The sequence below is a fragment of the Ictidomys tridecemlineatus genome, chromosome 7 (assembly GCF_052094955.1).
Source record: "Ictidomys tridecemlineatus isolate mIctTri1 chromosome 7, mIctTri1.hap1, whole genome shotgun sequence".
NCBI classification, from domain to species: Eukaryota; Metazoa; Chordata; class Mammalia; order Rodentia; family Sciuridae; genus Ictidomys; species Ictidomys tridecemlineatus.
Window position 1 is genome coordinate 146,113,565 of NC_135483.1, and position 25,472 is coordinate 146,139,036.

At 36.7% G+C, this 25,472-nt stretch overlaps 1 protein-coding gene across 1 annotated transcript; it reads left to right on the top strand.

Annotated features, from left to right (window-relative positions):
* The first annotated feature begins 821 nt into the window (after positions 1-821).
* On the top strand, positions 822-25,161 carry Plekha3 (pleckstrin homology domain containing A3). Its single transcript, XM_005324658.2, has 8 exons — positions 822-1,273; positions 5,924-6,040; positions 12,194-12,349; positions 14,833-14,969; positions 16,434-16,598; positions 19,798-19,841; positions 21,302-21,417; positions 23,839-25,161. Exons 1-8 carry the CDS (start codon positions 1,234-1,236, stop codon positions 23,964-23,966), a joined length of 903 nt encoding a protein of 300 aa, XP_005324715.1. The 5' UTR covers positions 822-1,233; the 3' UTR covers positions 23,967-25,161.
* The last annotated feature ends 311 nt before the right edge of the window (positions 25,162-25,472 follow it).

Below are 25,472 nucleotides of genomic sequence, written 5' to 3' on the forward strand. Positions count from 1 at the left end.
AAAAACAACATAAAAGTTAGAAGAGGTGGGGATTGTGACACAGGCCTATTAGCTGAGGCAGGAGGATTGCAAATTCAAGGGCAGTCTTGGGAATTTATAAAGACTCTACCTCAAGACAGAATAAAAAGGGATGAGGATGTTGTTCTGTGGTAGAGCAATTACCTAGCGTGCTTGAAGGCCTTAGGTTAATTCCTAGTACTACACACAAACACACAGGTTAGGAGAAAGCCTCTGTTAACACAATTTCAAAATTTGCAGAAAGCCCCTATTTTTTCAAATACAATTTCAAAGTTTAGAGAAAGCCCCCCTAATGCAATTTCAAAGTTTAGTTCCACGTTTTATATCCTGGCTCTCCAAGGGATGGTGACAATTTCTTGTCTGAGGACCCCATTATAGCTGTAATTTTACCTTCCTAGAAGAGAATTTCTCGGACACCCTGAGTGTGAGAAGAATATGAAGCCCACACAAGCCTTTTATTTTCTTAAAATCAAACAAATAAAAATCACCAAAGGATCTTAGGCTACCCTACAGGAACACTCTTAATAGGAGAGGCCTATGTCACTGTCCCCGAGAGTAATGCAACGGAGCTTGTGCTCAGACAGAGCAGGGTTGAGCGCGGCAGGGCCCAAGTGAAGGAAGACTGCGGAGCCGCAGGGCCCAGGAGAAGGAGGAGGCCAGACTTGCGCCGCACCCGCGCGCGTTGCTTGCGCCGCCTCCGGCACAGCGGCGGGGCGGCAGGCTGCGCCCGCTCCTGCAGCCCCGCCGCCGGGGAGGGGTTTCCCGGGACGGGCCGGCCCCTTTCATCCAGGAAGTGAAAGCGACGTCGGGGTCAATGAAAACAAACGGGGAACCCGGGGGAAGGAAGGCGGGCGAGGAGGAGGAAGCGCCGGGGCGCGGAAGAGAGCCACCGGGCCGCGGAAGTGCGAGCGGGAGGGCGGCTGCGGTCGCCTTTTTATCGTTGCCACGGTCGCCGCCGCCGAGGGTCGCCCGGCATGTCTGAGCGCGCGACTCGCGGCCCTGGAGCACCACGCGGCACCCGCCGTCCCGGCCTCTAAGCCGCCACGTCCCGGCGGCGCGCGGGGGCTGAGGGCGGCTTAGGACCGGCGGGAGCCGGGGAGGGGGCCGGGGCACCCGGGAGGGGCTGCCGGGAGGGGCTGCCCCAGACCCGGTGCCTACCCCGATCTGCGCGGCCGGCGCCTGGCCAGGAGGATGCGCGGCGCCGGGATCTGAAGCATGGAGGGGGTTCTGTACAAGTGGACCAACTATCTCACAGGTATCGGGGCTCGCATGGTCCAGGGTCAGCGGGGAGAGGCGGAAGGGTTGGGCAGGCTTAGGCTGTGGAGATGGTGGGTCAGGGGCCCCCTCTCTGCCTGGAGGGTGGTGACCCTCATAGCGAATTCAAAGCTTAATCCCCCTCTGGGTCCCTCGTGGAGTCTATCTGGCCTCTGCCGAGGAGAGTTCGAGACTGCGCACCTTCCTGAGGACGGGACGTGCACCAGACCACTTCTTTGCTGTGTGTAGTAATAGTTCGGATTGCCCCCTGTAGCCTCCGGAACTATTCCCAGTCACCTCCATGTGTGTTGCATTCTCAGCCCTTGTTCACACTTAATAGTGTTTTGTTAATAACTGAGTTGTCCGGGGTATTGGACAGGATTGGACTCTTAGGATCAAGATTTAATTTTAAGAGATGTTTTAAAAATATTCCTTTTAACCTCCTGAACAACACTATTGATTTTAGAAGTTCACTTGTTGAACTTAGCAAGCATGTTTTTGGAATCTGTCCCCAGGTGTTTTTCTTTTAAAGGTTGGTTTTCAACGAAGTATCCGAACGTTTGGGAATTCAGGTAACTGAGAAATAGTGCAAGAAAGTGTAACACACAGAAATGGAGCAGGCTTGTCAGATTCATCCTTGAGATGGGTTGGAAGGAAGAACTACGTACTGTTAGTAGCTTCAGTGGAAAGGGCCACTTTCCATGATAATGAAGGCTATTAAAAGCTCTTAAGTCTGAATTGTAGTGCAGTCTCTACTATCAGTCAGCGCTAAATTAGGCAAATGGCTTGTTCTCTCAGGATCTCAGTCTTTTTGTTAGGCCTGGGTGATCAACAACTGGAAGTGTCTTTCTACTCCTGAGTTCTGTTATCTCACCAAATAAGAGGAAGGGGAATGTATTTAAAACATTGGAATAGTAAACAGATTTCTTGGTTAAACATAATGGCAAATATTGACTTGCTGCCCACTTACTCTGCCAAAGATATTGAACCCTTTAGTGATTATATGCTGTACTCAACTTGTGTTCACTGGACTTTGTGCAAAATCTGCATATACACACTATAAGGCATAGGTACTGAGCCATAGTTGTTCTTGATTTTTGGTTAATTAGAACCTTAAAGCCAGATATACAGTAGCAGATACTTTTGAATCACTGATGTTTTATTTTGTTCAAAATAAAAATTTATTTCCTTAACTATCATTTTAACAGGAAACATTTAAAAAAATAAGACACATTTAAAAACATTAAATTAAAAACTTTTTGGTGATGCTGAGAAGTGAACTCAGGTCCTTCCACATGCTAAGCAAGTGTTTTACCACTGAGCTACACCCCTGGCCCCAAGACAAATATTTTTTATTAAGTATTTTCATTTGGGTGGTTGTGAGAAGCACAGTTACTGTTTGGTTGAGGTACCACATTAATGGTGAGTCGGTAGCTTCTATGCTTTGAGATGCAAGTGATTGCCTCATCGCAAATATTTGTAAGCACTGTGTCCTGGGAGTTCATGCCAGATGAACCATTTCTGAGTAGCCCAGAGCAATGGCAGTTACTAAGATGAGTCATAATTTAAGGTGAGGTTTCACTTGGAGTGAAATGTGGTCTTGGCAGTTTCCTCATTTCCTTTGGTACTGAGTACCAGCTGTGTCTTAGGTTTTAGTCTTTGCAGAACATTTTAGGTAACTTCTAGTAAGCTATGTAGAGTTTGCTGAAATGAAATCTTTGGTTTGGAAGGATTCCATTTTTAAAATTTAAATCTGGCTCCCCCACATGCTGATTATTAATTAGTTCATCTTGGGTCTGTAGGACAAGCAGCTGTCCATGCTAAGTGGTTTTTAAGGACCTCCTGTGTTCTTAAAATTTTAAATTAGTGTAATTTGGGAATCCTTTGTAGAATAAGAGTTTTGGTAACTTTTGGTAGTTTGATATAAAAATATGTGTTTTGTTTTGTTTTTTTAAAGAGGAATTTTTAAAAAGGGAGTAATGTGTGGATCTTTTCCACAGGTACAGTCCTATATTGTGTAAATGTTTATACAACAGGTTGGGTTGTTAAATATTTCTTCAAAAAAGGTATATAGTGATTATTAACAGACTTGGTTAGAATAATATATTCAACCATGGTCACCATTTGTGTTCCTACAAATTCGAAATGAATCATTTACATTTTGGTGTGTGTATGTGTGTTACTAGGGCTCAAACCCAGGGCTTTTGGTAAACGTATTGGACAAACACTGTACCACTGAGCTATATCTCCAGCCCATTTTGCTTTATTTAGAGACAAGGTCTTAATAAGTTGCCTAGGCTGGCCTTGAATTTGTAGGCCGCCTTCTTCAGCCTCCTGAGTTGCTGGCATTACAGAAGTGTGTGTACCACAGTGCCTGGCTTCAATATTTGTTTTAAATAGATATTGAATTGCAATAATCCACATTTGCAGAATCATACTTTGTCCTATAGGTACACTGGATCTATGGTGGAGGAATGTACTTTCATACTCTGCTTATAATTTGCTCACCAAGGTGAATTACTATTTGGAAATATGTTTTCATCATTTCTATACATGTTCAATACTTATGAATAATAATATTTAATGTCTGTTTTTTATGGATCATAGCAAGATCTCACATTTATGGTGTTCATTCATTTGTTTTTTTCTGTCACATGAGAAATATATTTTTTAAACACCTGTTACGCCAGGCACCAACCACCATTCTAATTGCTGGGAATGCAGTGATGAACATGATAAAGTCCATGTATTCAAAAGAACTTTCTAATTTGGCAGGCCGCATTAGGGTATATAGCATTCTTAAAGATGGGTTTTCCAAGCCAGGTGTGGTGGCGCACTCCTATAATTCTGGTAGCTCAGGAGGCTGAGATAGGAGGATTGCAAGTTCAAGGCCAGCCTCAGCAATTTACTGAGGCCCTAAGCAACTTAGTGAGACTGTCTCAACATAAAAAAGTCAAAAGGGCTGTAAATATAGCTCAGTGGTAAACCATCCCTGGGTTAAAATCCCCAGTGCAAAAAAAAAGCGACAGCAAAAAATATTTTCCAGGCATCTAAGGCTGCTTGATTTATTTATTTTGGACATTTATCTTTCTGAACTGTATTAAAGCATTTTCTACTTTCTTATAAACATTTTTTTTTTTAACTTCTCTTTTTTTTTTTGGTGTTGGGGATTGAACTCAGGGCTACTCAACCACTGAGCCACATCCTCAGCCCAATTTTGTATTTTATTTAGAGACAGGATCTTACTGAGTTGCTTAGTGCCTCACTTTTGCTGAGGCTGGCTTTGAACTCATGATCCTCCTGTATTAGCCTCCCAAGCCACTGGGATTACAGGCATGTGCCACCAAAAATTTAACTTTTTTAATGATGACTCGGTGCTGTCATTTCAAAAGTGTTATAGGTAAAGCCTTTTAGGGAAGAAAGTCCTGGGTTTGTAAAGCAAGGTTTAAGAATATTTCACCTGTCTGTCCTTTTTTGGTACTATCTGGCCTTGGAAAAGCTGAATTGATTAAGCATATAACTGGTTATAGCTAAATCTAGCAGGACAGTGGTTTAAAAGGTGGTACATTTTAGCCTAGAATATCTGTGCCAAATTGTGAATTAATAGTTACAGAAAGAACAAGGACAGTCACACTGCCTCCAGCATGGTCACCATGTTGTTAGTTAGTGAACTGTTGTAAATTAGTAGCATGCTTGATAAGATTACAGGGAACATGGAGTTTGGTTTGCAAGAGGAGTGGGAGTTGGGCACCAAGGAAAACCATCTTCCTACTTACCAGGTTTGCCTTAGAGCCAAGTCTGTAGCAGATCAGAGGAAGGAAGGGAGGTCATGGGGAATATATGTTCTTACATAGGTTATAGAGTCTGTGTAAAGATTGGAATTCACTTAGCTCTTATATGGTGTTTAAGGGAGTTTGCTTAGGCAATGTATTTTCTAAGAGAAGGGAAGGCCACTGTAGAATAAGAGGGTTAGGTTGCAGCTGAGGGGTCATCTTGTGCAACCTACTTGTTTTGGAGACTGGGTACTTTAGAGATTTATTGAAATGAAAAGATTTGCCCCTGGTTATTCAAAAAGAATGATTGTAGAACTGAGTCTAAAATCCCTGTTTTCTGTTACTGTTCCAGTTTGAGCATTGATAACCTGAAATCCAAAATGCTGCAAAATCTAAATTTTTTTGAGTTCTGACATATTACAAATAGGAAATTCCACATATCACTTCATATGATGAATCACAGAACCAGAAATATTGTATAAAATTACCTTCAGGCTATGTGTATAAGGTGTACATGAAACAATGAGTTTTGTATTTAGACTTGGGGCCCATTCCCAAAGTATCTCATTATGTATATGCAAATATTCCAAAGTCTGAATCCCAAACACTTCTGGTCCATTTTGGATAAGGGATACTCAGTGTGTACTCATGAAAAGGAGCAATTATTTTGTACCTTGTGTAGGGCTATTATTGAAGATGATTCCAGGGAACCATTTCTCTAGCAAGGACATTTTGGGCAAGTGTTGACCATTAAAAATTTTATTGTCAGATGTTTCTTGAGAGCCAAGAAATCATGTATATGGCAGGGCTTGAAATCACAGTTTTCTATGGGATAAAAGTAAATTCTTATTAACCTTTGTTATTTATGATCTTTTTAGGTTGGCAACCTCGCTGGTTTGTTTTAGATAATGGCATCCTATCCTACTATGATTCACAGGATGATGTTTGCAAAGGGAGCAAAGGAAGTATAAAGATGGCAGTTTGTGAAATTAAAGGTGAGTAATTAGGAATTTGAGGTTAGGTAATAAAGGTTCTCATGCTCCAAATGAGGACAAAAGCATTTCCAATTATGTAGCAATTTTTTAGTGCTATTAATTTCTTTAGCAGTCAGGAGTGGCATATAGCATTGGTTTTGATAATTTTCCCTTTATAAATGTACTGTGAATTGAAATTCAGAGTAACTGTGCTACTTTTCCAGTTTGACCGTTGCAGTTTTTTGCTGGATGCCACTTCTTGCCATGATGCCTCCATGTGCTTTCTATTTAATTCTTATAGAAAGGTATTGTAAAGATTAAAAGTTGAGCTCTGAAGATGACCATGCCAACTCTGATGGGTATTGATAAAGTCGGAGGCTGAACTGGAGATAAGTTCTAGATGATAGAGATGATTTCCTTCCCTTCCAAAGGGGGAGGAATAAAGCACTAGGTCATGCTGTAATTTTCCAGAATGTTTCATGGATCATTGATTCATTTATATTTGTGGTTGGGGTGGTTGGTGTGGGGATAGGCACTATGAAATCAGACAAAATTATAATGAAAAGTCTTGAATTCCAGAGTGAATTGAGGAAAAATTAGAGCATTAGAAGAGTGTGTGTTAAATTCTCTCTAGGCTTTTCTCATCCCCCTTCTGTAGCCTGAATACTTGTCCTTTGTAAAGAATAGTTCTTTGGAAATGGTGAGCTCTTGCTCATAGCTGCCAGGTACTCCAGAGTTGCTTTACCTCTCTACATTTTCTTAGATTCAACCAGAGTAGCAGCTAATGCATTGTGTTACTTTTTCCAGGGCTAGATTGCTACTTCTGTGTGATTTTTTTTTTTTTTTTTTTTTTTTTTTTAGTAATTCTTAGTTAGATTTACCCAAGGAGACTAAGGAGACTAAGGGTATTTTTCTTCTTTGGATGCACATTCTTTTTTTTTTTTTTTTTTATTGTTGGTCGTTCAAAACATTACATAGTTCTTAATACATCATATTTCACAGTTTGATTCAAGCGGGTTATGAACTCCCAACTTTACCCCGTATACAGATTGGATGCACATTCTTTATCTACAACATCTGTTTCCTCACCTTCATCTCAGAGTTACTAGTAGGTTCTTTCATGATCCATATTCTCAAAGAGGAGAAGGTGATGTCTTCTGGGGAGCTTTCACCAAACTGCATGTGCCCAGTGATTGTATCATGTCTGCTTTAGTTGATTGTTATTACAGTTTTAATGGAAGAGAGTCTTGGCTACATGAATAGAGATAGAAGCACTTCAGCCTGGTGTTTTTATTACATGCATGTTTCTAACAAATATACTGAAACATATACCCAAAAAAGTGTTGGCTTTCCATATATTCATTTTGGTGTCTGTAATTATTTTCAACTATATTATCACCACCTATAACATTTTAAAAGTGTTTTCTTGAAATTGCCTTATGAGCCAGTTTATAAATGCACAAGAAGAACACATCCAGAACATGAGTTTTTATTTAAAAAAAATGTTTGTTTATCTCATTCCTGATAATCCCAGATGAGGTCTGGTCATAAACCAAAACTACAAAGTTAGAAGCTTTGCCATCTTTGAAAATATTTAAATGACAGCTGTGGAATTCTTATTCCAAAACAGTTTCAAACCATGGCAACATCTTTTTTGTTGTCATTGTTGGTTTAATTTTTTTTATTAAAGAATAACAAGCTCATAGAAAAGATCATAAATGTTAAAAAAATGTTCAGACGTTAAAAGTGAAAGAATCTGTGTAGCCACCACAGATCAAGAATTAGGTTATCACCAGACACTCAGAAATCTGCTGTGGGGGTCCGCTTAGCCACTTATCCCCTAAAATGTCATCAGTCATCTAGCCTTTATTCCTGTTATAACTAGAGCAGTTCAGTATTTTCTTTTGTGTCTGGTTTCTTTTTACTCAGCATTATTTTTGTGAAATCGAACTATATTCTACTTCATGGTGGTTCAGTCATTGTTATGTAGTATTCCTGTGTGTGAATAGTCCATAACTTTTGGGTTATTTCCACTTTGAGACTATAATGAGTAAAGCTATCATGAACATTTTTTTAATTAAAAAAATTTTTCCTGTGGTATAATAAATATAAAATAAAGTTTATCATCTTAACCATTCTTAATGTATAATTCAGTAATGTTAACATTTTACACATTTCTTTTATCAAACATAAGTAGACCTTTATAATTAGTATATGTCTAGTAGAGTGCAATTGCTGAGGCATTGAATATTTTATATATTTAGCTTTAAGAGGTGTTAAAGAAAAACATCCTTGACATTTGTTAAAATAGTATGGCATGCTTTATTTAGGAATGTGGTGATAGATATAGGGAGTGGGTTTTGTAGCAGAGGAAAGAAAACGAGCTCAACTCTGAATACAACAAGGAAAAGTGGGATCTGACAACCCAAATGCAGGACAGGAGAACTGGCAGTTGAAAAGTTACTAAGAAGAAACTTCAGGGACACTGGGGATTCTAACTAAACCCACTTAACAGGATTCTTGCAGAGGTAGGTCAGGGTGATCAGTTACTTCCAGCAGGGTGGAAAGGAATAAAGAATTTGTTCATATACAAGGGTAAAGAGATGTCCAGGATGGGAGATTCTGACTTGGCAGAGTTCTTGCTGAAACTGTTCTCTATCAGCATGGAGATGGAAGCCCACTGGAGCTGAGGACTCAAAAGATCCTGACTGAAATTTGGTTAAGGGGAGAATCTTTTTCAGAGATGATTCCAGACTGTTTTCCAAAGTCCTATGAACTTATTGATATCAACTTATTGATAGAAGGACTTTGAGCATTTCACTTGATCTATGTCTTATCAAAACTTGACATTGCCAATTTTTAAAAATTTTGAATATTTTTATAGGTATACTGGTATCTCTTGGTGACTTTAACTTGTATTTTTTCAGTAACTAATGATGTTGAGTATTTTTTCTTCTTGAATATTAAACAGTCATTTGAATATCCTCTTCTTTTAAAGTCCCTTCTCAACTCTTTGTCCCATTTTCTGAACTTGACTATCTCTCACATTGATTTACAGGACTTTGTATAATGTGAATGAGTTTTTGTATTACAAGTATCTTCTCTCACTCTGTTTGTATTTTTATTTTGTTATTAGTATCTTTTGATGAACAGAAGTTTTTAATTTCAGCAAAGTCCATTTTGCAAATAATTTTTACTAGAACATTTGATTCCCCTTTTAGGACATCTTCTATGTCACTTTTTTGAAGTTTTCTTGTTCTACCATTTATATTTAGTTCCAAATTAGATATGTAAGGTAAGAATCAAGATTCATTTTATTTCCATATGGATATATCTAACTGAACACATTTTTGAAAATAACCCCCCCCCCTTGCATTATAGGGATGTCTTTGTCTCTGTGGGTCTTTCTAGGCTGTTTAATTCTATGGGTTTTTTTTTTCTTTTCTTTCTATCCTTGTGCCAATAGCACACTGTCTTAATTTCTTTAGCTTTATATTCTTTGTATCCTGTAGTCTTAAGTTTTTTAACTTTTTTCCTTGTCAGTATTATCTTGGCTATTGGCCCTTTGCATTCCTTTATACATTTTAGAATCTGCTTGTAAATTTCCACACTGAATTTTGGCTGGAGTGACATTGAATTTATAGGTTAATTTTAGAAGAATTATATTCTTAACAATATTGATTTAGCATGATGTGGCCTTGTATTTAATTAGGTATTTAATTTTCCTCAGTAATGCTTTGTAGTTCTGTCTATAGAGGTCTGATCCATCGTTTTTTTTCTTAGGGACTTGATGCGTTAGAAGTTTTGTTCTTAAGTTTGTAACTTCTCAGGTGACAGCTTTGGAGAGGACCATCCTTGATTGGATGCATAGGTTCTGGCATAATTAAAAGTGAGTCATCTTATTTTAGTTTCATCTTGTAGCAACATTATTAGGAATTAGAACATTGAGCTAGGCACATTGATGCACCATTGTAATCTCACTGACTGGGGAGGCTGAGGCAGAAGGATCACAAGTTTGAGACTACCCTGGGAAACTTAACAAGATTCTGTCTCAAAATAAAAATTGAAAGGGGTTGGGGGCATGTAGCTTAGTGGTAGAGCATCCCTCGGTTCAATCCTTGGTCACACACACACACACACACACACACACACACACACACACACACACACCCAAAAAAAGAAAAGAAAAGAAAAAGAAGAAGAAAGAAATCAGAGAATTGTTTTAAGGTAGGCATTGGTGCTTTCACCAGCACTAGTGATTAGCAAAAAAGAGCTTTGGGTTTTTTGTAGTTTTATCCTGATATAAAAATCTTTCCCACTTATCACTGATTGTTATGTGGTTGTAACTTTCAGTATCTACACCTAAGTTTGGCCATGTAAGTGCCTTTATGGCACTTATTTGCCATAATGCACTGAGCATCCAGTCAGTTTTCAGTAATTACTTCTCTAAGTTAGGGATTCCGCCAGACTTTCTGGGCCCCTCATAATGTAGCTCTATCAGATTGACCATTCGTGAATATGAATATTGCATTTCAATACAATACAAGGCTCTCTTGAGGCTTGCTTTCTCATATCCTTAGTACATTCTGTGTTTATTTTTTCATTTAAGCCTTTTCTCATACTGTTTTTCTCCTAAGTAAATCCTGCTGGCATTAGATCTTGATCTGGAAGCCTTTTCTTTTTGATGTCTCTTATAATCTTTCTCTCATAATTACATGTGAAATCTTGCACCACAGAATTCAACATGTAAGTGCTCTGATGGTTTTTGGTGTGTTAGTTTGTTTCCTTGGTTAAATTGTCAGTTCCATATGAGCAATGACTCCATTTTTCTTCCCATCTTCCCCTTGACCAGCACTGTCCAGAGCTGAGTAAGTACTCGTCATTTAATGACATTTAAGTACAGATTTCATCTTACAACAAAGACTTGAGATTGGCTCATATTTGTTCTTGATTAGCTCTCTTCTGTCAGAATATCAGAAGGGGTGTGTACATAGGAGGGGAAGTGGAGAGAGTAGAAGATGTGAACGTCTTCAAAATTCATGTGCTTTCCAGATGACTGTGATGGGCCTTTCACAGAACTTCTGTTCTAATGGAAGGTATGCTAGTCAGCTTTTTTGTTGCTGTAACAAAAGGAGGAAGGATTTACTTTGGCTCACTGTTTCATGGATTTTAGTCCATAATCAGCTGACTCCTATGGTGAGACAGAGCATCATGGTAGAGAGGCTGTGATAGTGCACAGCTGCTTACCTCATGGTGGCCAGAAAGCAGAGAGAGAGAAAGGAAGGATCTGGGGACAAGATATAGGCCTCAATGGCACACTCCCAAAGACGACTTAATCCCTTCAACTAGTCTCACCTCCTACAGTTCCCACTTTATTCCAGCAGCCCATTCGAATTATGAATCTATCAATGGATTAATCCACTGATGAGGTTAGATCCCTCATGATCCAATCTTTTCTTAAAGTCCCACCTCTGAACATTGCTGCTTTGGGGTTTTCTAACATCCTTTGAGGGGTGTTCCAGATTCCAACTCTAATAGAAGGTGGCCATAATTATTATTTGTTGCATTCCTTCTATATGTTAGACACTATCCTAGGCTTGGGGGATACCAAACATAGATTCTGCTTTCAAGGAAGTTAGTTACATGTATTTAAGGTGGTATAGATGGTCCCAAGGAAGTTAGTTACATGTATTTAAGGTGGTATTGAAAAATGGAGGCTGAGGATGGAATTTACATCACTACTCAAATATAGGAAGGAACATCATGGATAAAATACAACTAAGAAGCTGATAAGAAGGAATGGATATTTACAATAGCTAATGGATAGAAACAACACAAATGTTGACAGTTGAATGGATAAACAAAATATGGGATACATATACAAGGGAATATTATTTGACCTTAGAAGATTCTGACACTTCTCAGTAGTTAATCTGTCCATTTTCTCTATTATATGCTGCCATCGCTTTGGCAGATTGCTCTTGGGTCCATGCAAGAAGGGTGGTTTGGAAGGTACCCCTGGGCAGCCCCTGAGACAGTGGTTCTGCCTTCACGGTGAGTCCTGGTTTGTTGGTTTAGGTGTGTGAAGCATCTAATACTATGTAAGAGTGGTGATTTGATTCTCCCCAAATTACTGACATTCTTAACTGTACTCTCCTTTGTTTATCATCATAGTTCATTCAGCAGACAACACAAGAATGGAATTAATTATTCCAGGAGAGCAGCATTTCTACATGAAGGCGGTAAATGCAGCTGAAAGACAGAGGTGGCTGGTTGCTCTGGGGAGCTCCAAAGCATGTTTGACTGATACTAGGACTAAAAAGGAAAAAGGTAACTATAGTTTTTCCCCTGTGGCAAGAGCATTTTTAAAGACATAAAATAAATTGTCCTGTCTACTTATTAGTAATCTGCTGCAAAGAAATAACCAGTAATGTAGAAGACTTACATATATATTTAGATGATCATAGTTAAAAATTTGTAAGCAGTGTAAAGGTATAAATTGAGGGGAATGTTTCAGTAAGTAAACTGGTGCTTCCATTAGTTGATATTTTAAGTGGCCAGTAAAATGTTTACAAGAAGTTTTAATGATGTGAGAAAATGCCCAGGGTTAAACAATCATTAATGAAGGGAGGGGCTGGGCTGTAGCTCAGAGGCAGAGTGCTTGCCTAGCATGTGTAATGCACTGGGTTCTATCCTTAGCACCACATAAAAAATAAACAAAATAAAGACATTCTGTGCATCTACGACTATAGAAAATTAAAAATAAATAAATAAAAGCAGGACTCAAAATTAAATATAGTGTCAGTATTCATTGGCTGGTTTAAGAAAGGTATATGAGTTGGTTGTTACAAAGTTGTTACTTTGAAAAAAGGAATTTCTGAGGAGACTTACTTTTCACTGTATACCCTTTAGTACCTTTTGACTTACTCATGAAGGTGCGTTGTTAATTCAAAGAGATTAAATAAATGTCAAAAGCAAAGGAAATGGTATATGGTATTAATTGAACCATATGTGGATATAATTTGAAAATAATGACAGTATTTGTGTTTTCATAGATTGATTTTTCTGTGTTTCCTAAAATTTTTCACTGAAAATATATTGTTTTTATATTTAAAAAACAATATTAAATTAATAAAGACAACTAAATTATGGATATTGAAAAATGGAGGCTGAGGATGGAATTTACGTCACTACTCAAATATAGGAAGGAACATCATAGATAAAGTACAACTAAGAAGCTGATAAGAAGGAATGGATATTTACAATAGCTAATGGATAGAAACAACACAAATGTTGACAGTTGAATGGATAAACAAAATATGGGATACATATACAAGGGAATATTATTTGACCTTAGAAGATTCTGACATTTGTTACAATATGGGTGAACCTTAAAGATATTATGCAAAGTGAAAGAAATTCATTACAAAAGATAAATATTGGATGTTTCCACATATGAGATACCAAGGATAGTCAGTCTGATTTATGCAGACAGAAAGTAGAATGGTAGTTCCCAGACCTACAGAAAAGAGGGAACAGGGTTAGTGTTTAATGAGTATAAAGTTCTCATTGAGAAAAATGAAAAAACTTCTAGAGACAGATAATGATAGTGTTTGTATGACATTTGAATGTATGTAATGCAAGTGAATTGTGCATTTAAAAATGGCTACAGTGGCAAATTTTCTGTTATGTATATTTTACCATAATTAAAAAGAAACAAAGGAATGGACTATAATTTGGGGAAGAATTGATTTGGTACATTCTGCAGGAGTAGCTTTGTGACTAGTACCAGAAAGCAATAGCATTGGCCTGGCTTAGAGAGTGTGGAGAAGCTCCAGAATATTTATATATTTTTCTTCTTTGCAACTTTTACTTCTAATTTAAAACATATTGGCCTGCCAGGTGTGGTGACGCATACCTGTAATCCCAGTGACTTGGGAGGCTGAGGCAGGAGGATTGCAAGTTGGAGGTCAGCCTCAATAACTTAGTGAGACCCTAAGTGACTTAGCAATGCCATATCTCAAAATAAAAAAGGAGTGGGGATGTGGCTCAGTGGTTAAGCACCCCTTGACCCAGGGTTCAATCCCTGATACCAAAATTTAAAAAAGGAATTAGCTTATGAATGGCTGAGATGGTGGCTGAATAGTTGTTTGTCTGGAGTTAAGGAGAAGTAAGTAAGCTGTTAGTGAAAATTCTGAAAACTGTATAATGTGAAATAAAGTGAAAGAATCAGAAAAAAATAAATATTTATATACAGTATTTTTAATTATAGGAAGGTTAAAAACTCCTGTATGCCACACTATATTACAACAAAGAAAATGAAAAGAGAGTTAACATCTATAAAAGTCTATGAGATAATAAAAGATTATTATCTTTAATGTGTAAGAATTTTAAAAAAATTATCAATTTATATATTTTTAAGAGAAAAAGCAAACATCAGAGTTGAAAAAAATATGCCAAGAACCCCCAAAAACCTATTTATAAAAGGAGACATACAGGCATTTTTCAATTGGCAGGGGACAAGTAATGGAGTAGAAGTATCCTGTGTGAAACATCCAGGATCCTCACTTTATATCTATAATTAATCTATGTAAATTTCACAGCAGACATATGACCTTTAGTTTTTTTCCCCCCCCAGTTATCTAAAGAGGTATTTTTTCATGGTTCTATTATCCTACTTCTAAGGTCTTATATCTCTTAAACTATAGGACAAAAATGTATTTTTGGCCTTCCATTCAAATTGATTAAATTTCGTTGTACTGCCCAAGGAATATGAAAATGATCTAATTGATGTTTATATATGTTTCTTTCAGAAATAAGTGAAACCAGTGAATCTCTGAAAACCAAAATGTCTGAACTTCGCCTCTACTGTGACCTCCTAATGCAGCAGGTTCATACAATCCAGGAATTTGTTCATCATGATGAGAATCATTCATCTCCCAGCATAGAGGTATAAGAGAAAGGATCTTCTCGTGTCTGGTTCCACTTTGAACTATGCCTGGGTGTCCTCATCATCCTATAGGATGATAGGGGAGCATTTTCACAGTGAGTTAGTTCCATCTATTCTGGGATCTCTCTGCTATAGACTCTTTGGAAATATATAGTACCTTCTAGGTTATTTGTCTAGCCAGAGTCAAGCTTGACTCCTTTTCTCTGGGGAATCTGTCTTTGCAACCATTTTGATGATTGGAGGTTGGGATGAGAAGCATTCCGGACAGTGATCTCTTGGCCAAGTGCATGAATTCACTGGACAGCTGTTACTCAATCTTTCTTTTGATAGTAAGGTCTCAGCTTCAGCTACTGAGAGTTAATATCTTTATGAAATAACTTAAAAAATTCTTTTCAGATCAGTGATAAAGGCTTCAAAATCCCGGTTAGTAGTAGAGTTTGGCTAGTAGTAGGTTTGGCTATGAAATAAGGTCACCCATTCTGGTGAAGGGAACTGGTAAGCCCTCTAGTCTCTGGGTGAAAGGTCACCATGCCCCAGTCCCCTTTGCCTAATGTGGTAGAAGTAGAACAAGAAATCTTCCTCCTTCCTGTTGGGGGAAGGGTCTTTGTGAGGAAGGTGAGAGTGGTTCCTCGCTGGTGAATGCTGTTTACCACAAGCTCCCTGAGGCGGGTGTTCTAACACTGCTCCAAAGTTCAGTGTCAACGTCAGGGGCCTGGGCTTGTTCTGCCATTCTTGTATTGGATTTTCTCCTTCTGCCTTAGGTTTCAGGTGACTACTAGGGTCACAGAGAGGCCAGGGGTAGAGAGACCTTCTCAACTTACTGTTCTTGTTTTTAATCATGGAGCAAAAATCCTAGAAATTCCCTAGCTGACTTCTCATCTTTTTTGTCTGGCTCAAAAGAAACTAGGGGGAGTGTGAGGAATGAGTATTTGGCAAAGAATAGCCAAGGTGGGCTTAAATGAGTGAGCAGTCATCCCCCAAGGCTAGGCCCCCTTATCGCCCTGAACAAAATTAGGATTTTTATTCTACCAAGGGAGAAGTAGACGGGGTGAAGGAAGGATAGACCAGAATTGTGCTGCTACTAAGTAACTCCCGAGAATGTTCCACTGCTATGACACCTTCAAAGTTCTAATTGAGAATTGAAAAAATCACATTTCAGTTAAGGTTTCTCCAAGATAAATTTTTTATACACAAGTTTTCAGTATGCTATTTGGTTTAAATGCAAAGTTTATTTTCTTGGAATCTAACTCATACATTGTTTACCTAAAAAGCAGACATTTCATATTTATGCATTGCTTTAATGTTGTCAGGTAGTGTATTTTAAGTAATTCCTAAATTATTAAGTCATACCCTAATCATGGGTCCACTGGAGATGATGTTTCATCACTTGATTATAAGGATGTGTATGATGATCCCACATAGCTGTGTGTGAGTCTGCTCAAGTCCTTACGTGTAATCTTTCAGAACATGAACGAAGCCTCTTCTCTGCTTAGTGCCACGTGTAATACATTCATCACAACGCTTGAGGAGTGTGTGAAGATAGCGAATGCCAAGTTTAAACCCGAGATGTTTCAACTGCCCCATCCAGATCCCTTGGTTTCTCCTGTGTCGCCTTCTCCTGTTCAAATGGTTTGAATTTCTTGCTTTTCTTCTAGTGATATTGATTCTGGGTTTTCTTTTGTTTTTAATTTTAAGGGTGAGGGGCAACAGGCAATGGAGAAGAAACACTTGAAAGATTGAATTTTTTTGTTTATCCTGTATTTTGCATTGGACCTCTCTGCTAATGAGCTAAGCATGAGTATAGATCTACTCTCTCCCTGGAAGGGGCTGCACAGGCCTGCCCCTGAGCTGCTGCCCCCAGGAAAACATTGTAATGCACTATATGTGCTGGGACTCAGAAAGGGATGTGAGCACACTTGCTTTATAGTGGGGCAATGTTTCCCTCCTAATGAGATGCAATGAAGCATGTCTTTAGAAGATTGGAAGGGACTTGAAACATGTTCCAGTGGGAAAAGCATTCTGTAATCAGCATTAGTTTTGAACCTCCCAAGTAGGCAAGTCATTTAATCTCTCTGGTCCTCAGTTTCTTCATTTGTACAGTAGAGTGTCTTCTCTATCAGAGGGCTGTTGTGAAGGATCTGACTTGTTAATGTTGCCTGTCCAATGTTGGTTTCTTTCCTCTTGATTACTTGAACAACCAGAGCTCTTTTCTCTGGGGGCGGAGGATTCGTTGTCCTTTTCAGGCTATTGAACTTGCTCTGGCATGCTGTGGGGAACTTGTAGGTGAGATGAAGTTTGATAAGACTAAATTTTTTTCATCAAAGTGTTTTTAGGAGGAAGAATGCTACATGGTTATTGTTTTAGCAATTACCAGAAGAGTTATTGGTTAGAAGAATAGGATCCAATTTATTCCTAGGTTCTCTTACCCACCCCAGCAAATTGAATTACATGAGATTTAGTAAATTTTTATAAATTTCCTAAATTTATTTAGAGCTGTTTTCTAATGTCCTCTGAGACAGGTGTACCATGAAGATAAATTTTATGGTCAGTTTATTTGGGAAGTTTTGGTGGACTTAATGAATTAGGTTTTTTGGTCCCAATCTGATAGGAATAGTCTAGCCAGGACTTCTCAGAGCCTCTTTTTATGCTGAAATTTAGTGTGAATTGTTGAGAGAGGTAGTGTGCAGTATTTCTGAAATTTGTCAGTTAATATCCTTTTTGCTTATTTTTTAGTACTCTCATAGGACTGTAGTAAATCCTTTTAGGACAATTACAAATATGCTTTTTAGAACAATTGTAAATATGCTATAAATTGTTAAATAACATGTATTTAGAACATGTAAAAGAAACCAATCTTTTGAGTTGGATGTACAGTGCTCTCTCTGTTCCTGAGGTTGATGCATGAGGGGTACTTAGGTTATTATGTTTTTAAAGGTATACTACATAGAATCAAATGCAATAAAAATACTTCATTGCTACAATTTTTGCATTGAACTCTTTAGGAAATGTCTTTGGAGAAGTCAAATATGTATTTTCTGTATAATAACTGACTCTTTTAAATCAAAATCTTTAATCAGCAGAAAAGTTACAAAAAATCCAATGAGTTAGGGGCTGGGCATATAGCTCAACTGGTAGAGTGCTTGCCTAAAATTCACAAGGCTCTAGGTTCAATCTCCAGCACCACCACCCCCACCCCCCCCAAAAAAGAAAGAAATCCAAAATCCAGTGAGTTAATCTAAGAAATATTAGGTTAGAGGCCACTTAGTTTTCCTAATTATGCCCTTTTGTTTGACACAAAAAAAGCAAGACTTGTGGGTTATGGCAGTTATTCCAGAGACACAGCTTGGAAATTAAGCTCAGACAGTCTTCAAAGGCAAAAAAACAATTTTTTAATGAGTTATTTATTTATATGAAAAACTGTTGTTATTTATTGTACTGGGGATGATCCCTGGGGCATTTTATCACTAAGCTATATTCTCAGCCCTTTTTATTTTTAATTTTGAGACACAGTCTTGCCAGGTTGGCCTCCAACTTGCACTCCTCCTGCCTCAGCCTCCTGAATATCTGGGATTATAGGTGTGCACTACTGTACTTGGTGAATAAACAATTTATTTTTTATATAAAAGTTTGCTTATATTAAAAATGAAGCTGAAATTTTTGAGAGCTCCTAAACTATTTAATCTGATCTTTAAAACTGGTTCATCAAGCTTATTGAATCCATCTTAGAATAAACTTGCATTTAACTTTATTGCAAATCATTATGTTAGGTGCAGACAGTTGTCAATTTTGGCAACTGAGTTCTTCTTGTGGTGAGGATATCACCAGATGAAGTAATTCTTAAGGAAGTAATTTCTGTTAAAAGACATGTTAGTATCTATCTGCATCTTAATGACTGTCATATTAGATGTATCTGGACTACAAATTGGGTTGGTCATATCTGATATTTCTACTGGTATTTCTCATCAACTAGTGGCTTTGTTTCAAGTATAGAAGGCATTTGCATAACATAAATGCTAGATCTGTACTTGTGAGATTCTTAACTCCATGTGTATAAAGGCAACCACCTTAAACCTTTAGTATAAACTTTGCCTTTCTGCTACCTTGTAAATGTTGAAATCATCTGTTTTATATGATTGCCGATCTTTATTTTTTGATGGGAGTTTAAGCTTCTAAATTACGTTTAGTATTTGTTACATTAAATGCTCAGCTTAATTAGATATTTATGTTTAAAATATGTGGTAGAAACCTTTTTGAGACTTAGGGTTCGTCTGAGTTCTTTAAAGACTTGAATTATTCATGCTATTCTCTATGAAAGCCACACTTTGGAACATCTGTGTGTTAGCTACCTGAATGATAAATGGTAAAGAGAAGCTTTGTTACTATCTATACCTGCCCTTTAGAGAAAAAGAAAGTGATGTTTATTAGAATACTTTTCTGGCTTGCTGCTTAGTCCTTTATTACAAAAAGTGTGACTTTTGGATTAGTTTTATATACTGTTTTTTAATATTTTTATGCATGTATACATATCATATTCATATTTGTATATATACATATACAAACATATAGTAGTTTTTAGTATTGAAAAGAATACAGCATATTTTTGGTATGTGTTGAGAAATTTTCCAGTCAATGATTATTATTAAGGAGAAAGGTTGACATTGAGCTAATCATGTTTCTTGAGTCTTAAGATAGGGTTTTATTTTTGGCCAGACATCTTTTTCTCTGTATAAATTTATGATAATTGTCATAATAATAGTAAACCAGAGCTGTATTATTCTACTTCACATGTGGATCATGCTAAGTTTTTTTTTTTTTCTTTAATTTCCAGATGAAGCGTTCTGTCAGCCACCCTGGTTCTTGCAGTTCTGAGAGGTAAAATAACCTTTTCTTTTGGCCACATTCTTTCAAACTTATGCCTAGTTAGGAAATTCTTTGGGCCTCTAACAGTGGCGTGGAATGAAAACTCTGCATGGGTAAAGTGTGGTTCTGGTTCACTCCTCACAGTATCAGTGTATATACATCTCTTAGAACTTGATATCAGGTCCTGGTCCAGGTGGAGAATCAGGAAAGAAAAATGGAGTGAATAAATTTACCCAAGGTAAGCACCTTGCCAGCCATTGGAGCTTTTTTAGGTATTGTAAATGTATCAAATGATGGTTAAGCATACTTAAATGTAGTGAGGCTGCACAACTGAGGCTCATTTTATTTTACATCAGCTTTTTGTAGCATCCTATATACATGCTAAGGTATAGTTTTATTAAATGAGAAAGATCTTTCTGAAAAGAGAAATCCATGTGATCTTTTAGTATATATTCCTTTTAACACACTTAAAAATTATACCTTCTAGTTAGATCTTGCCAGTATGCCAGGTTATTGAAGTTTTCTTTTCTTTTTTTTTTTTTTTTTTTGCTTAGGTAATAGTCTTAGATTATAGCGGTTGTCTTATTTGATTCTTTTGGAAGGGGTGAAGTTATAGTTTCATTAGCATCTATTTCTCTATGCTAAATGTTAAGTGCTGAGCACTTACTCTTTTGTCAGTTTTTTTTTTCTCTGACACTTACATTATCGTTGATTGAACTGTCATATGCTCAGAGGAAGCCAGAGATGATGTGTATATCCAACCATGTCAGGGAATGAAGAGTTTTACCAACTGAATTTTCTAGAAATATGGAAGCTTAAACAATCATTAACAATTTTTTAAGTTTATAAAAGAAATGTTTCTAAACTGTACTTTCCCCTTTCTGCCTTATGAAGTAAGATATAAATTATACATCATTTCTCTGATGCATTAAGGTTGTCATTAATTACAGTAATATTTGGCTCACATAAAATATCCTCTGAGGTACTGTTGGTGGTGGTGATTGGCTTCCATGTTTAATTTTTTTAGACTAAATATTAAAACTTTTTTTGGCCCTCTTCATCTTCTCTTGCTGCTGTCAGTGAGTTTGCCACCAACATTTTCCGTATACTTCTTTGTCATGTCCTTTATGATCAGATTTGTGCACTTGGAAAATCCATAATTGTTTTCCAAATATTAGTGAACCATCTGATACGGGTACTGCCTTGGTGGACCTTCTTCTCTAGAAGCCATTTCTTCGTTGTATTCCTTTTTAATTCAACCCGAGGCCATTTCTCCAGGTTACCTGAGGCTGGATTTAAGTAGGTTGACTGCTTACAGTTTGACCCCTGAATGAGTAGAATGTTGCTGACTTTGTTGGGCATAAAAGTAGTTCCTCTTTCGATTTAAGAGAAATAATTTAAAATTCCAATTAAGTTATAGTGTTTTCCTTTGTCTAAGGTCTTATAATTCAATTTTTTAAATTTATTTATAGGAGTAGCTACTCTATAAAAGAACCCGTATCTACACTTCACCGACTCTCCCAGCGACGCAGGAGAACCTACTCAGATACAGACTCTTGTAATGATATTCCCCTTGAAGACCCAGATAGTAAGTTAGATGGAGTTTGTCTCTTTCTTTGGCCTTTTTAGCATACTTGTTGTGGACTCTGTGATTTCTGGAAATAAGAATACTGACATTGGAGCATACAGTAACAGCTGCTCATATATCTAGTTACTAACAGCTTTGTTATCAACTAAGAAGTGCTGAGGGTTGCTTTGTAAATATCTACATTCATATATATGTATATGTTTATATAAAATATCATAATCTTTTTATTCCTGCTACATTTGCATTGAAAAAAACATTTTAGAAGAAAGCATGAAATATAGGTAGGATTTTTTGGGGGAAAATAAAGGCAAGTTCTAAATCCAAGGAAAACAAATCAGTTGTTTTTACTTATGTGCCTTGATATGGCTAAGGACAATAATTCTAACTGGTAGTAGTGGTGAATGATAGTAGCATTTATTCATTATTTTTCTCTTGTATTAAAGAGGGGTTATATTGTGATTTTTAGGAAAATTTTTGTGATTTGTATGAGAACTTTTATTTTTTGTTTCTGAAGAGAAAAAAAGCTTTGAAAGTGTATTAGGTTACCTAGTTTGACAGTGCTGACCATGATTTCTAGTGAACACGAATACGTCTTCTTATTATATTGCCACGAATAGACTATTACTGTTTAGTCTTTACTATTTCCCAGGAAGCATGGGGTTTAGAAATTACATATAGTTCCCAATTAAGGAGCAGACTGTGCTCCAAAAGTTCATTTGTAAGTCATTTGTTTGGAACACCGACTTTATTTCTCTTAGGAAGTGACACAGTAAATGGTGGTCAGATTTTTTAGATAGCCTAGGACAACCCAGCTAAATCATAGCAAGGCTAGGTAGGACAAAAAACATGTCATTGCATTTCTAGTCTTTGATTATGTAGGACACACTGATTAAGATAGAGCTGTTTTACTTAAAAGGAAGTCAAACAAGTTTTGTTGGAGGAGGAAGTAAAGTTCATGCAGATAATGGGATTCTGAATGGGGCTGGTGGCATTTTCAGATATTTAGAAGGTAGTGGCATCTTTCTTTAAAATAGAACTAATAACCTGTTTATTGACATAGAACATATACTTACCATCGTTTTGAATTTAAGTTGGAACATTGGAAATGTGAAAAAAGGAAAAGAGGTGAGGGTAGGGAAGGGAAAGGGAAGAAAATAGTTTTCCTGGCCAGCTGAGCAAGACCTGGTAGAGAAAGGGAAAAGGAGAAGAGGGTTAAACAGGTTATGTGAAAAAGGTGTTTCTGAAGCAGGAATATAGATTCATATTCCTCTTCTTCTTTATGCCTTTTATACACAACTCTTTCAATCCAGAGCTCCTGAGAATATTCAGTGTGCTTGCTGCCTTCTGCTCTTTTTTCCTAAATGATACTTTTTTCTTTTTAAAGAGGATCTTTTGTGATAAGTTTTTATAAAACTAGCCATTTTTCCTTAGTTCCTTTCTCTCTTAAGACTCTGGGTCCTGATTTTTTAAAAAGATTTAGGTTTATATGCCTTAGTACATTTAGCATTCCATAATTCAGCTGTTAGGACTATAACAAAACTAATCTCACACATAAACATACAAATGTGTATGATTATCTCATTTTTTCAGAACTTCTCTAAATAGACAAAGTCAAAAGTTTCATCCTTAGATTTTTCTGTTTATGCCAAAGCTAGTGTTTCAGTTGACAAAGCAGAGAATTACCACTCTTTCTTTTAAAGCATATACATTGCATTTGGCAGTCTTCATTGAAAGTCTTTATTCACAAATGTTCTTCTTGTGAGGTACAATTGCTTCTGTTTTTAAATATTTTTTAAATTAGAAAAGTAATAAATGGTCTTGTACATTCAAACAATATGTATAAAATAATCTACTCTGGAGCAGGACTATGCTAGTGTATTCAGTTGTGTCCTTTTGGAGTTTCAGTGGTATTTCTGTGAGGTGCATTCCATGTGGAAAGATGGGTACTTTGCCTAGAAAGTCTCATGAAGAGGAAGACTTTAATTTATCTTAGTTCTCTTACCAGTTGTAGATCTTAGGTAAGACATGTAATCTGCTTTGGATCTTTGATTCTTTGTATAGAAGCAAGGAGGACATAACAGCATTAAAATAGACTGAAAGAGCAATAATTAATTAAGGAAGGTTAAATTCAATTCAGCAAGTATTTATTGACTGCCCATTATGTGCCAACCACAATTTTAGCAATGAACAAATAAAAAATCTCTACTTCAGATAGTTTCATAATTATCTCATGAACTCTGAGGATTCTCCTTATAATTGTCAATAGTAGAAAAGTTAGATTTTTCTTTATTAAACAGACAAAATATTAATAGGAAGCTAAAGGAATTTCATGTCTCAGAACAGGGAATTGAGAATGTTCTTTCATAGAAGACTGGAGTTAATACTGATAAGAGTTTAACCTTTGAATCAATTTCTTACTAGGACCTGTTCACTGTTCAAGAAATACACTTAATGGAGATTTGGCATCATCAACCATTCCTGAAGAAAGCAGACTTATGGCCAAAAAAAAATCTGAATTGGAAGATCCTCTTCCATCCTTCTCTTCCTGAGGAAACTGAAGTGTCCAACTTCCTCTAAGTATTGCTATGCAAAAGCTGCTGTTATCAACTTGTTATGGGGAGTAGTTTTTCCCTTTACTTAGTATTTCTCTGCACTTTATAGAATATTGTAAAACAAACAAACAAACAAAAAACAACCCACATACTTTTGAAGTGTATTTTATCTTTATATAGTTTATTTGCAAGAGTATTTTCCTAATAACTTCACAGTATGAATGTGCATCTTTCTTTTTTTAAAAAAAAAACACAAATGATGCTGTAACATTTTGACATCCATAAGGACAAATGTAGATATTTTTCTAAAAAACTGTGAGGGACTGACATCTTGGTCAGTGTGTATTGTAGCTTATAAACATGAAATCTTGTAAGGTTTCAGTTTGACAGAAGTGTGATATGTGTAAATTGTGCCATGGACCAAAAGGTCACTTTACCCCAGCTTAAAATGAGTTATGATAGCAGCTTGATGGTGATTGTATCAAATTCCTTTAAGAAAAAAGGAAACGCTTAATATTCTAAATATCTTTAGCCCAAATAACATGACATTTTGAATATTCTTTAAAAACTAGACTGTGCTGTCCTTCATATGTGAAGTTGACACTACTGATTTGTCAATACCAAATGTTGGGTTAAAGTATTTAATTTTATTTATTTATTTTCTTGTTTCCTCAAAGATGATTGTTTTCTAACTTTTGTGACCTACCAAATTTAAGATGTGTATATGTTGTTATTTACATTGTTCTACAAAAGAGGTTGATGTTGTAGTGACTTGGCTCACTTACACCAGAGAAATAAATGACTTTCAATGGAAGAGGATTTTAGTGCTTTTTTCCTGAAGTAGACATTAAGCTGCTGTTATAAGGTATTGTTTGCAGCTCTTTAGAATATCTAGAGACATTTTTAATTTATGACTATTTATACAAAAAAGGAATCCTGTCAAGATGACTGTTCTGTATCACTTGAGAATGGCATTATTTAAAGAGCAGTTAGCATTTGTTTGATAGTGCCTGTCCATATCTATTGTCAGTGTTTGCCTTGTAATCTCTCTCTCTCTTTTTTTTTTTTAATTCACTTTGGGATGATAGTTCTGTCCAAGATTTTGGATGAGCAGCACTTTAAAACAAATTGGCTTGGTGTTTTTAAGTTAATCATGTGTTTAATAAATGTGTGGTTTTTGCATTCAAACTCATCATATAATATATTGTATTTTTTACATTCATTGATATTCTGTGTAGTCTTTATTAAGTGTTAATAGTATTCTTTATTGATGATTTCATTTGTATATTCAGGCCTGCTGGTAAATACACAATGAAGCATACTTTTAGCTTTTTGTTGCCTTAGCTTTTTGTTGCCTGTGAGCTTAGAATGGTGTAGCTTATTTCCCTTTAAATTTCTCTTATAAATTTATGTGGCAGTTTTTTGAAATGAATTAATAGTTGATATTACTCAGATAAGATGTAATTTTAGGCTTTTTAAGTTTAAGATATGACATCAATGATC

Bases quoted from the DNA above. Each gene is read 5' to 3' on its own strand.
- Plekha3 (XM_005324658.2), top strand. From the start codon at position 1,234: ATGGAGGGGGTTCTGTACAAGTGGACCAACTATCTCACAG. The intron at 12,350-14,832 runs GTAACTATAGTT...TGTTTCTTTCAG, and splicing joins TAGGACTAAAAAGGAAAAAG to AAATAAGTGAAACCAGTGAA. The intron at 21,418-23,838 runs GTAAGTTAGATG...ATTTCTTACTAG, and splicing joins TCCCCTTGAAGACCCAGATA to GACCTGTTCACTGTTCAAGA.